At 51.7% G+C, this 13,144-nt stretch overlaps 1 protein-coding gene across 6 annotated transcripts in view; it reads left to right on the top strand.

Annotated features, from left to right (window-relative positions):
* CAMK2D (calcium/calmodulin dependent protein kinase II delta) overlaps positions 1 to 13,144 on the top strand; it is a 125,304-nt gene that overhangs the window by 91,357 nt on the left and 20,803 nt on the right. For all 6 annotated transcript variants that reach the window (XM_053911649.2, XM_053911651.2, XM_053911650.2 and 3 more), the window contains 7 exons: positions 3,638 to 3,740; positions 5,072 to 5,155; positions 6,887 to 6,981; positions 9,254 to 9,376; positions 10,016 to 10,099; positions 10,354 to 10,396; positions 11,659 to 11,696. In XM_053911649.2, the coding sequence (XP_053767624.1) occupies positions 3,638 to 3,740; positions 5,072 to 5,155; positions 6,887 to 6,981; positions 9,254 to 9,376; positions 10,016 to 10,099; positions 10,354 to 10,396; positions 11,659 to 11,696 (570 nt within the window). The remainder of the gene's footprint in view (positions 1 to 3,637; positions 3,741 to 5,071; positions 5,156 to 6,886; positions 6,982 to 9,253; positions 9,377 to 10,015; positions 10,100 to 10,353; positions 10,397 to 11,658; positions 11,697 to 13,144) is intronic.

Below are 13,144 nucleotides of genomic sequence, written 5' to 3'. Positions count from 1 at the left end.
AATGTGAGGCTCAGAGAACGGAATGCAGCGGGCCCCTAACGTAGGCCCCGCCAGTCCAGACAGTGGGTTTGGAGTGCTGACAAACAGACCGTCCATGAGCCACTGTGACTCCCACTGGTCATCTGTGAGCTGGTGACAGGGCAGTCAGCTGCAAAGAGAAAAGAACAAACGCTCGCAAGCCATTCCTGCCCCTGCACAGCCCCGTCTGAGCCGTGGGCATGAATTACAGTGCCAATCAAGAGTGCCTCTGTGCGCGGGCCTACGGGCCACGGGACTGAAGTCACTTACAACTGTGTGGAACGTGAGTCGCTGTGCTCCCACCAAAAAGAAGGCCACACCTCAATCAAGCACTGTGACCCGAAAAATACTCGGTCAAAGAGAGGCTGCGGTGACAAGTGACAATCATGATGTCACAAGAAATAAAGGAATATCGACTCAGACATGTTCTCGTTTGAGAGCCTGGAGAACACAGTTCCTATGAACAGCTAACAGAAGTTACTCCTTAGAATGTTTGAGAGAGAAACTAATTACTCAGCTCCAAGAGCCTGTGAGTTAGTAACTACGCCTGGGACACACACCCTGGCCTGCACCCTCGTTCTGGGCCATCACGCTGCCTGTTTCCTACACGGTGCTGGGCCCCTGCTCCCCCACAGCTGCCCGGGAAGCCTAGTGCTTCTGAGCTCATTCTTCTCGTTTCCTGTAGAAAATCAAAGCCATGGAATAGTAGCAAATAAGGGTGCGGCGGGAGCCCTTTTTAAGGACTTGGACACCGGTGAGCTGAGTTTTCTACCTCAGCTTTTTTTGGAATATAAGACAAATTTTATTTCTGTCGTCACTCAGAATTTGAACTCGCCGCCGCACCACTGACCTTTGGTAGTACAGTGTATGTTTGATGTGAAGGCCGTATGAGTCGTAGGACATGATAATAGGGTTAGTCAAGCTGATGTATTCCAAAGCATATCAAATTTGTGTGATATTCTTAATGTTTCATTGAAGCTAGCCATTAATTAGAAGCAGTCTTGTGATGAAACATTTTATAAGCAGGGGTGTCAAACTCATTTTCACTGGGGGCCACATCAGCCTCGCGGTTGCCTTCAAAGGGCTGAATGTAATTTGAGGACTGTACAAATGTAACTACCCCTTAACAGTTAAGTGGGAGCTCGGTGCTGCCACTGGATAGAAACAAGGTGCCAGGCCGGATATAACAAGGTGGAGGACCGGATTCAGCCCATGGGCCTTGTGTTTGCCACCTGTGTAATATAAAGCAAATCTCAATAAAGTCAATCATCCTAACTTTCCAGGTTGCATTCCATAATTCCGCATTTTAGGTTTGCCTAAAAAATATATATAAACATGAAGCCATTTCAGGGCTGGTAATTTTTAAACCTATAAAATTGCAGTTTTCAAACCCTTGAAATTGCCCTGCCTTTTCCTGCACATAACTGCCGAAGAACAGTCATCATGGGTGTCAGGGTAGATCCCAGTGCCGACAGGTCTGTGACTTCCAGCATAGCTCACGGGCATGTGGGGAACCCCAGGGCCTGTCTCAGGGCTAATGTTCCATCCCTCAGAGGGCCTGCCTGGGAAAGCCTTGGGTGGCCGCCTCAGCTCAGCTGGAGGAGATGTGCTGTTTTAGGGCGTGAAGCACAGCACTGCCCAGAGCGTTTTGACTGAGTGATAAGAATGAAACCATATTAAAAATTTAAATGTTAGTTCATGGTGACACTGGCATTTGCTCAGCAAACGTCAGTGCCACGTGACCTAAGAGAACTCAAATGGCTGCGCTTTCGAGAGCAGTCGCAAGTCTGCCCTGAGATGAGCCTGCTGGTGACAAGTTAGGACAGTGTAGGTCACGCAGATCTCTGACACCTCCATGCTTTCAAACTATGGTGACAGTTTGATGGTTCCTCTCAGCCATTTGTTTCATAAATTAATAGCCGGAGACTATTGATTACATGAGAAACTTTTTAGTTCTAAGAATAAAATGTCAAATAATAGCATGCCATGGTTTGATACTCTTGATAGATGACCAGAATTCCAAGTAATCTGGAATGTCAGGTTTTGCTAACAGTTATTTCAACGTGAAGATCGTTCATATTCTTGAGACATCTTCATCCCAACACCCAAACTAAACTATCCCAGTTGGGTGTCAAGGTGATTCCAAGTCCGCCCACCCCTGAAGCATTGTTGCCGAGTTTGCCTCACAGCCACCAGCTGTCCTGCTGGAGCTGCATCTGAGGGCAGTGGTGCAGTCCCCTGGGCTCGCCCGGCGCCCGACTAACATCTTCCCTGCAGCCTCAACCTGACTCCTTCACATTGTGGTTTTGAGTTGTTTGCCAATTTGCCTGACTCGCTTAACTAATCAATTGAATATTGGTTTAGGCCGTGTTAATACAAGGTTGGAACAACCAACAGAATCGACTGATTCAGTAAAAAAGTGTACCCAGCTTTATGAAATTAGCTGTTTGTCAGTGTATAAACAAAACTAATTTGACTGACTGAATTTTTAGATTTTCAGACAATTGTTTTTGCTTTTGTATGGTCCATTGTTTCCCACCTTTTTTTCAGTCAGTCTGAGAGACACCTCTAAATTTGCTGGGTCTTGTTCCAAGGGGAAGAGAGCGTAAGCCGCTCTCTCAGGTGTATCTGTCCTAGCCCAGCAGGCATCTTTGCAGACACTGGGAGGGAGTAGACGTCACTGAGCACATGGACTGGCCGCCCTTCCCAACCACCTTCCCCTGCCATTTCCTCACACCCTCAGGGCAGTCAGGCCCGTGGAAGGCTCAGGCCTGGTGCCTGCCTTCCAAGTGCCCACGTGTCTCGGGCTCTGGTCAGGAAGCACTGGGATAGAAACAGCCTTCTTTCCACGGGCGTTACTAGTCCCTAGCAGCGGTGAAGGCCGGGAAGTATGAACGCTTCTTCCTGGTAGTACTCCAAGGTGTAAAGATGGGTGTCTGAGTAATGCTTAGACTCACACTCTGAAGACATGTGAATCATGGTGCAGAAAGCTGGCCTATAAAGGAAAAGAGCTGACGATAACATTTGGCAAATAGTAGCATACTCTTTCTGCCTTTAAGAATAAACAGATTCTTAAAGACTGCAATTTTAATACATAATTCAGAACAAGACTCCAAAATTTGTACAGAAATTGTTTGGAAACATTGAGGAATCAAAATCACTACATTTGGGTCCCAACTCTTGAAATCAACTAGGATTTAATTTGCACAGTTTTCTTTGCCAAATGTCTGTAAATCAGCCCAACTCTCGTTCACTTTGCCACGTCTCCTCCTGCTGCCAGTGGCTGTGCTCTGCCAGGCTCCTCAGTCCCTGTAGTGGCCGCGTGGGGCCTCGGGTGGCCCTGGGAAGCACGTGAGCAGGTCTAGACAGATGCCCGTTCCCTGGGCCCGACCCACGTGCACGCTCCGGCCGGGCGTCCTGGCTGTGAGCGCGTCTGTCTGCACCTGCACACGTGGTGGCGCTTGTCGTTTCTGACCCCTTCTTCCCTGGGGGCCGGGGTAGGTCCCGGAGAGAGGGCAGTGCATGCCTGTCCCCCCAGTCTCATAAAACGCTGTTCGTGGTGGAGAGTCACTTAAAATAGCATCTCACTTCAGTCTCTTTTTTTCATTTCTAAATAAAGCCTGAGAATTTGCTTTTAGCTAGCAAATCCAAGGGAGCGGCTGTGAAGCTGGCGGACTTTGGCCTGGCCATAGAAGTTCAAGGAGACCAGCAGGCATGGTTTGGTGAGTAGGTCTTGCCCTTGCCACCCAGCCACACCCCACTTCCTGACCACGGGGAATGGGAATATTGTTCCAACCCTTGCTTGACCAGCAGGAAGATGGGGGCCTATCAGCACTACACTGCACTGACATTGAAGGGTGGAAGTCGGGAAATAACTTAAGGCAAGATATGTTAATAGGAGAGCAGTAGCACACAGACTTTTTCTTAAAGGACAGTGAGAAAATGGGCTGGGTACTGAGAATGACCAAGGTGGTGGCCGTGCTCCAAGAGCACGTGCGTGTTTGGTCCCTGAGAAGGGGCTCTGCACACGCAGCCGCACTTGCTGCTAAAAGCTGCTGTGTAAAGAGTCAGGCTCCGGAAGCACTGAGTGTCTGACAGACCTGTGTGACTGGTGAATTAAAGTGTAACAATATTAAAAAGCATGTATACACATAGATTTATAGTATGTGTTTCATCTTACGTATCTGTTCTGGAAAATACCAGTTTCCTCTCTAAAATTTTGATAATTTTGAGATTTCTGTTTCTAAATAAATTTAAATGACAAGTGTTTCTAATCAGGCTCATGTACTACTTCAGTGTTTGGCCTGAATGAGTTATTTTACCCTCTGACTTCCTGCCGGTTCCCACTGTTAACCCACTTCTCACACAATGTTCTGAAACCTCTCCCCGAGCCCTGTCTTACTTTCTTTCTGACTTCCAGTGTTCTGAGATTAGATATTTTTAAAGACCCTTCACTCCTAGCTGCTTTTCTCTGAACAACTGCAAGCAATCGGAGACCCCAGGTGTTCCCTGTGTTTTCTGGGCAGACCCTCCATGCCCCTGACCAGGCATGTGCCCTGGCTGCGCCCTGGCAGGATATCAGTCCGGGGTGGTGGGGTGCATGGGGACTGCGGGAACATGGAGTTATTCCCCCAGGTTTGTTTGTACCAGCTCACCTCAGCCTCGGCTCCCAAGCCCGGGCCAAGGGCGGTCCCCTTCCTAGGGCGGGGAGGTCAGGAGACTGAGGTCCTGCCTGCACCTGCTGCTCCTCAGCTGCTTGCTGCTGAGACGCCCCTCGGGCCAGGCCTATGTGGCACGTTTGCGTGGTGCGTGCTCGCCCCTTCCCATGCTGGTCCCAGCCCCCACAGGGAGAGGGCTGGCTATTCACCAGCCACAGTGCAGGCTGGCAGGGCCCTGCACAGATGGAGGGGGCTCTCTCTGCCCCTGCAACCTCCTGAGGCGGAGGCGGTGGGGCCAACACCGCATAGAAAGAACCCAACAAGGTTCAGCTGGTGTCCCCACTTCGAGTAGCCTTGTCCCATCAGCACCAACTCATGGGCTTCTGTTTCTGCAGGGTTCGCGGGCACGCCCGGCTACCTCTCTCCAGAGGTCCTACGGAAGGACCCCTATGGGAAGCCAGTGGACATGTGGGCCTGCGGTAAGGCCCCTCCGGATGGGGTGCAGGGGACTGAAGGGCTGCTGTCCTTCAGTGCCACCAGTGCCACTTGCAGGTCTTGGCGGTGCTGTGTGGTCAGGGGTAGGAGCCCCCTGGCAGGCCTCACTTGTGTCCCTTCCTGGCCTCACCCAGCATCCTTGCAGTTGAGAGGCTGACCCAGAGGGTTCGGCTGGGGGAGACAGAGGCTGTGTCCAGAGAAGCAGGGAGGAGACCGTCCTGGGGGGCTGACCACTGCCGCAACTGTGTGATTCTGACACTGGCCACTGGGGTGGGGGAGGCTATGTCTCCCAAAGTGGCTGTCACAGGACCTCTTCCCTGTCTGGGAACTCACCCTAAAGCAGGAGGGAGACAGAGAGGAAAGGGGTAGGACAGGGTACTCCGAGCATTCCCTCAGGTTGAAGGTGCGGGCAGCCCTGGCTGCTGTCTGGGAGTGTGGGGCCACCTGCCGCATGGGGTTCCACTGCCTTTGGTGTTAGCCACAGGGACTGCAAGGAGCTGGTCCCAAACCCTGACTCAGAAAGTAACTTTCCAGATTTGGTTTTACTTAAAAGCATAAATAAGTCCTTTACTGCCATATTGTAGGGATGGATTGTCCCACGCTGTCTGTCATCTCCTTGGGGACAGCAGCAACATGCTGTTTGACTTTAATTGGGGAGCCTCTAGGGCTCTGGGCCTCTCTGCACCAGGGAAGCCGCTGGGAGAACCCCAGGCAGTCCTGTGTGTACAGGGCACCTGCCGCCCAGCCCTGCCTGTCTCTGAGCCAGCTTCTCTCCCTGTGAAGGGGATGTGGTACCCTCCTGGAACTGTGTGCACTTTAGATGAAGACATTTTATAGTTTGCAAAGCCATTGAAACACAAGCAGCTATCCTAAACTGTTGGGGTTTTCCCTTCGTTAGCAGGTAAGATCTTAGGTGTTCCCCCAGCTTTTCTCCCTCCCACTCCCTGAGGGTGGCTTCTTAGCATGAACCCTGAACTGCCTTGGGGTCACGGTGCTATCCCAAAATGTCCTTGTTCACCTCCAAGTGCTGACAGCAATAACTCAGATACTTCTTTGCAAAATCAGCCCCAACCAGGTCTGTTTCTGCTGCTAAATATGACAGGCGGACACTGAGAGATGGGTGCTGTGGAGGGGGTCAGGGTGGCTGGAGTGCTGCCCTGGGGCCCTGGGTGCTGGAGGGAGGGACCATGGGTGCGGACTGGGCAGTGACCAGGGACCTGAGACGGCCCGCAGTCTTTGCCAACCTCATCCAGGGCCATGCGCTGCCTGCCCTTCCTTACGCCTCACTTAGTTCCTGTTTTTTCCTCTTTCCCTCCGCCGGGCCAGGGGCCTGAGTGTGGGGGTTGAGGGGAGGCACCCAGCTCCCCAGCTCTGCAGCCGTGACCTGGCACACACACAGTCTTGGTACTTGGCCACTCTGACAAAACAGATGCCAGCAGTCCTTGCTGGCTGGTCACGTACAGAAATGTTCAGGGAGGCCAAAGAGCATGTGGCCCGGAATGGCAGGCAGGTGTCATCCTCAGGTAACTTGCTGGGCCTAGTCAGCAGCTTAGGACTGACGGCTGGACGGTGTGACCCTGTTTGACTGCCGCCATGCACAAGTCTGTCCGGGGCACCCCCCACAGCCCAGCCCCTCCCTCTGCGTGTCCTGAGGGTGTCCAGTGGGCTCGCTGCTGGCCAGGTTGCCTAACGTGCTGATGTGCCCATCCCCGCAGGTGTCATTCTGTACATTCTGCTGGTGGGGTACCCCCCGTTCTGGGACGAAGACCAGCACAGGCTCTACCAGCAGATCAAGGCCGGCGCTTATGACGTACGTAACAGTTCAGAGCGCTACAGGAGCTCCCTGTAGTCTGCCTCTCAGAGAGGGGGGGAGGGGAGGGGGGGGGGAGGGCAGGGGACAAGTCGGGAATTAGGAAATGCGGCATTTTACCCAGCCTGTGTCCTCCTAGCCCACATCTGCTAAGGGTGAAAGGAGAACAGCTTGGAGTCTCTAAGGAAGGACATTGCTTGTCAGAATGTTTGGATCTTTGTTTTAACTCCTAGAAATTACAGCACTTTGCTTTAGAAATGGTTCCCACCTGTTTATTTTAATTATGTTCCCGGTGCCAGTCACATGACTTTAAACTGCATGCTCTGCGGGACCCTTCGACTTCTCTGTCTCGTTCACCTCGTGGGCTCTGTGCAAGCTCTCCTTTGAAAAGAGGCTTCACAGTTGAAAAATAACAAAGTTATTTTCAATCCCAGAGCATTTTATTTACAGTTAGAGTATTCGAAAGTAGACATATACATATACACACACACGTATGTGAATTAACTTCTGAATCTGAAGAGTGAGGCCTTATCTGTTGTCCCTTTTCGGCTTCACTCTGCTCTTTGAGACAGTCTCTCTCCCTTGCTAAGAGTGTCTGTAAATGATGCAGTCCCTTGGGCTTCCCCCCATAGCCCCCAGAGGCCAGTGTGCAGGGGCTGTAGCTGCTCCCCCTGTGACAGTAAGTGGGGTAACTAAGTAGCAGGTGATACAGGGTCTACCTTCTGTGCACAAATTAAAAGCTCCACATAGAAGAGAGGACTGATGTACAAAGTCTGAATTGGCCCCGGCCACTATGCTCGATGGGTTGGGTGTCATCCTGCAAAGCAAAAGGTTGCAGGTTGGATTCTCAGTCAGGGCACATGCCTGGGTTGTGGGCTTGGTCCCCGTAAGGCATGTACAAGAGGCAACCGATCGATGTTTCTCTCCCCCTCTTTCTCCCTCCCTTCCCCTCTCTCTAGAATAAACAAATACATATTTTTAAAAGTCTGAATTATGTTCTGTCAGGTCTCATGAACTCCCCAGTGCCTTCTGTTAACGTGTTCTGGTGAGATGGAAGTTCGCGTCATGGGAAAAATGATTCTTTTCATGCTGACGCATTCCATCTAGGCAGACTAATAATCGGATAGACTTATTTCAGTGGCCACAGCAGCACCTGCCCATCCCTGCAGACTGGAGTGAGGCCTCTCTGGGGGAGGAGCTGCACTCAAGGCCAGGCAAGCGCCAGGGTCAGGAAAGCCGGGCGGGGCAACTCGCCCTTTGCTGCCAGGAGTGTTTCATTGTTCTGAATCCTTAGCAAGTTTTTGCAGCTGCCCAAAATAAATGCAGAATTAAAGTGACAGTTGTTAATTGGGCAAAATCTACAACTATTAAAGAGTATATAGTTTTCTCAAATTTCATTTTGCCAATGGGTCACAAACTGCCCATTTTATACAAAAAGTAACAAGTCAATGACACAGTTACAATAGCTTTTTCCAAGACTTTCTCTAAAGCTTCACAGACTGGGGAAGAGCCCAGTTTCTGTTGTCTAGAAACTAATGAGACATCAGTTTTTCTGAAGTTTCACTGAGAGTATTTCTGCTAACTGTGCTGATTAGGTTAGAGTAAGTAAGGTCATGTGCTTATCAACAATAATTTCACTGAGAGAAACTTGGGATAAGTAGCTTTACTGTGAAGTCATTGATGGGAGGTGAGTTTCTAGTAGCCCCTGTGGGAGCTGGTCCTTCCTGAACTCAGCGGCAGTGAACCCCCGATGGCTGTGTCAGCCCGTGGGGCGCAGCATGCGGCCCGCGCAGCTCGATCCTCCGCACTGTGGCCACCGATGGATATGAACCACACAGGACATGAGGCCTTGGGCTGTCTCTGCTGTTGCTGCTGGGACAGTGGGGCCCACGGGGCCTCAGGGAGCTCTCACAGGCAGCATGGTGGTGCCTACACGTGCGACAGCTGCCGCCTTGGTGATTTTTACAAACGATCACGAGAAGGAGTGTGTCAAATTTCACTTTCAGGACTAAGAGATTTTTTAAGTTTACCTTTCTGAATTCTGTAAGTATTTACTGCATAGAATACGCACTCGGGAGTCTATGTCTGTCCCTCGTCGGTGCCTCTCTGTGCACGTACATCAGGTAAATCCATACGTGGGGGTGGTTTCTGTCTGCGAGAATGAGTTTGGGGAGGAACTCGATGCTTAAGGAAATCATTAGTATGTTGGCTCTTCCTTGTTCGACTGAGGAAACCTGGTTTTTACACTCTTTATAAATTTCTGTTTTTAAAGTTTCCATCCCCAGAGTGGGACACAGTGACTCCTGAAGCCAAAGACCTCATCAACAAGATGCTGACCATCAACCCCGCCAAGCGCATCACCGCCTCCGAGGCGCTCAAGCACCCCTGGATCTGCGTGAGTGGCGCTCGCATGGGAACAAACTCGCCTTTCGGGTTTTTTCATGGGTTTAAAATAATTTTTGCAGAAAAAGATTGAAATGAATGTGTGAATTTTGACTTGGGGTGTTAAACAAAGTTAGTTGTATTACGGTGAAGACACATTTGGGTAGCAGGACCTGGCCTCACAGATGGCTGAGTCGCAGCGGCCGGTCTCACAAGGAGTGCACACTCGCCACCAGTTACCGATGATGGTCACTGTGGAAGTGAAGAGAATGACACTCAGACCCAACACAGCCTAGAAGAAAACAATTACACAATGTTTATTGTGCGTAATTAGGCAGCTTTAGGAAAAAATACGAGGTTTAGAAGCTAGGAGGAAGTGTTCCTCGTAGGACAGGCTGGTGGTCTGAGGCTGAGTAGACCCTGGACGTGCCCTGAAAACCCATGAACGCTGTGGGGAACGTGGAGATGACAGTACTTTCTAGGGATACGTGTCGGATGTGAGGGGGCTGCCAACGTGGGGAAGCAAATGGAAGGCAGCCCTGCAGGAATACAGTTACAACGTGTGGGCGTGGAGGTGACAGGGAAGGGATGGACTCTGTGCGCGCTAGGCCGCAGTGCTGTGCAGAGTGTGAGCTCTCTCCTCCCTCCACAGCAACGCTCCACGGTGGCCTCCATGATGCACAGGCAGGAGACGGTAGACTGCCTGAAGAAGTTCAATGCCCGCAGGAAGCTCAAGGTGTGTGGGGATGCTGCTGGGAGGGCCACAGGGCGGGGGCGGGTTGAGGAGCAGGCTCTGTTAGCAGAGACTTCCTCGTGTCCGGCCTGTGGGCTCGGCTCCTGGGTCTCGGGGGGCTGGGGGTGCACTGGACATGACCCCGTGGTGGAACACTGGGGGCCTTTGACTGGTGGCAGAGGAAGCAGCTGTGTCCCTCCCCTGAGCTGGGCATGTGAGCCCACAGGGCGGCGCTCACCCAGTCTCCTGTCTCACAGGGCGCCATCCTGACAACGATGCTGGCCACGAGGAATTTCTCAGGTACGTGAGTTAAGGACCCTGATCCTCACTTTCTGCTTTCCTTTTTCTTCCTGTCTTTGGAATTGAGAAAAAATAATAATTAGGAAAACAGTGGTGTGTTGTTCAGGGATGACAGTGGGGACTATGGCCTTGTCCCCAAGGTGCTGTGCTCAGGGGTGTCAGGCAGGTAACCCTTAAAGAAGGCCATCACTGAGGAACCCAATTCCTGGGGCCAAGTTCTCCAAAAGCACTCCTGCATCCTGGCTGTAGGAAAGGGGCCTGCACGCCGTCCAGGGGAGCTACCCATGGCAGCATGCGGACAGGTGGGAAACGCTCCTCTGCGAGCTGGGCGAGCTCAGTTTGCAACATGAAGCTGAGCCAGCTCTTCATGGCAGGGGTCACTCCCCCAAATGAACACAAATACCTACTATTTCCTGGCATTGTTTCCATTTTGGGACCCCCTTCGACTGATCACCTCAGGGGACTCAGTTTCCAAGTCAAATTTCGGTAACTGCTAATCAGCCTCTAGTGCAGGGAGGCCCAGAGCAGCTCTTGGCAGCTGCTCTTGGTAAATTTCCTGTCAGGCCATTGGCACCTGGGACAGCTGTCAAACGACCGCTGAAGCTGGGGCCCTTTTACTCGCTTCCTGCTCACAGAAGGGTCTGTGGCATCAGACTACCCAGGAGTCTCGTACTCTGTTCCTGCTTCCTGCAGAGCCTGGAGCCACAGTGACCCCAGGGGCAACGCTGTCCCCATGCACTGAGTGGTCGACAGTGTGAGCCCGGGAGGCTACCAGAGACGTCTCCTGGCTGGGGAGCAGCAGCTGGAACCGTGCAGGGAGGAGGCCAGGGCTTGGGCCAGTGGCTCAACTGGGTGGGTTTGGTCCACTTTGTTTGGGGTGATGAAACCTCGTCACTGCCTTTGGCAAGTGACCTGTTCTGCAAACGGTTGACATTTACAGGGATGAGTTCAGTTCATCTCATTAAATATTACCTAATACAGACTTTATTCAAATAAATTAATATTTCACTGTGGCCCAATAGTTAGTGAATCACTCAAAATTAGGAAGGCCACACAGGGAACTGGGCAGGGACTGGGCTCTGGCTTCCTCATGTAGCAACGTCACATTTTCATTCCCGGGAATCTTGGCTGTCACAGCTGGCTTGGCAGGTGCACATGGGGGCTGTGGCTCAGCACGCCTTGGGGAGGCACCAGGACCGTCTCCCGCTGGGCCCTGGCACCTGTACATGACTCGCTAACATGATCTTACTCTCGTTTTGCAGCAGCCAAGAGTTTGCTGAAGAAACCAGACGGAGTGAAGGTACGTCCAGCACGCGCTCCCAGAATCATTTCTGAGCGTTTACACTGCTACGTGTGACCCCGGGTCTTTGCAGAACATTGTTACAGTTCCTGCAGAGGAGCAGGTCAGGGCATAAGATAATCTCACACACAAAGATGAGTGGTACTTACGCCAGGAAAAGCTATATTCTTTTCTAGTTTATTACATATGAAACGAGCATGACAGATAATACTTTTATGTGGAGTTCCTATGGAAACACGATGTCTAACCCCCTCTGGTGTCCTACAGTCCCAAACTATCCCAGACACCTGAAAGCGTTGTGAAGCCAGACCTTCCCTGCACATTGCCACTGCTGAGACATGCAGCCTGAGAGGGCCACACGTTGGGTCTGGAGATCGAGTGCCCAGTGACCCGCTCCTTGGCCCGGGCCCTTTCTCGGGGCCCCAGTTGTCACTGTGCTTCTGTCTAAGGTGCCGAGACACTTCTAGGGGAATATTTGGGACAAATTTTATAAACTTTCCAAGAAAGGAATAGGGTATTTTCACTTTCTTGGTTTTCCAAACAGGATAATACAACTGATTTTCTATTGATTCCATTGTGTTTCATGGGAATTTACCTTGGAATGTAACCATGTGTTTGCATTATGTTTATCTTTCCCGAGCGTTACCTGTATGTTTTCTTTAATACCTTTCTTTCTCTTCCAATGGCAGATGCACACATTCCTCACGAGCACTTCAGCATTCTCAGGATTAGTTACTATTCTAACATTTGAACTTGACTCAAAGTCAGGTGCTCAGTTCACTGCGATAATAGGACGTAGGAAATGGTGGGTCCCTTGTGCCCATGCCCGATCCTCTCACCGCCTGCCTGTGTGACGGGATTTGCAGGGTGGCAGCCGCGCCCTACACTGCCTGTTACCAGTTGCCTCCCTTGTGCTCAGGGTCCCCTGTGTAAGTTTCAGCATCACGGGGGATGTCTGCTTTTCCCAGTTAAGGTGGGAATGTGAGGTTTCAACCTTACCCAGAGGTGGCGTGCCCTGCACTGTTCTGTGCCATTCTCGGGGTCTCGGACGCAGGGCCCACAGCTCCACTGAGCACGGACCGCCCCTGGTCTCCTCGGGTAGAGACGCTTCCGAGCGGCTTCCCTAAGGGCAGCATTGTCCTGAGCGCTGTACTTCGATACCCAAAAGCTCAGCTGGCCCTGTTTCTTCTTTCCCCCACTGACAGGTGAGGTCAGAAAAGGGGGTCCAGCCTGTGTGTTCGGGTGGAGAGGGGGTCTGCCTACCAGGCTCTCCCCCAGGGAGAGGCTGCACCCAGGAGCCAGTCACACGGGGTTAGTGCAGGGCTCTCGGAGCACAGTACAGTGTCCACATCGCTGTGTGCGTGGGGGTGTGTGGGTGTGCTCATGTGTGCATGTTGGTGCGTACAGGTGCACGTGGAACACTCACTAAAATAAAGCAGATCTTAGCA

The sequence above is a fragment of the Desmodus rotundus genome, chromosome 9 (assembly GCF_022682495.2).
Source record: "Desmodus rotundus isolate HL8 chromosome 9, HLdesRot8A.1, whole genome shotgun sequence".
Taxonomy (NCBI): domain Eukaryota; kingdom Metazoa; phylum Chordata; class Mammalia; order Chiroptera; family Phyllostomidae; genus Desmodus; species Desmodus rotundus.
Note: the sequence above shows the minus strand (reverse complement) of the source record. Positions and strands in the feature narration are given on the sequence as shown.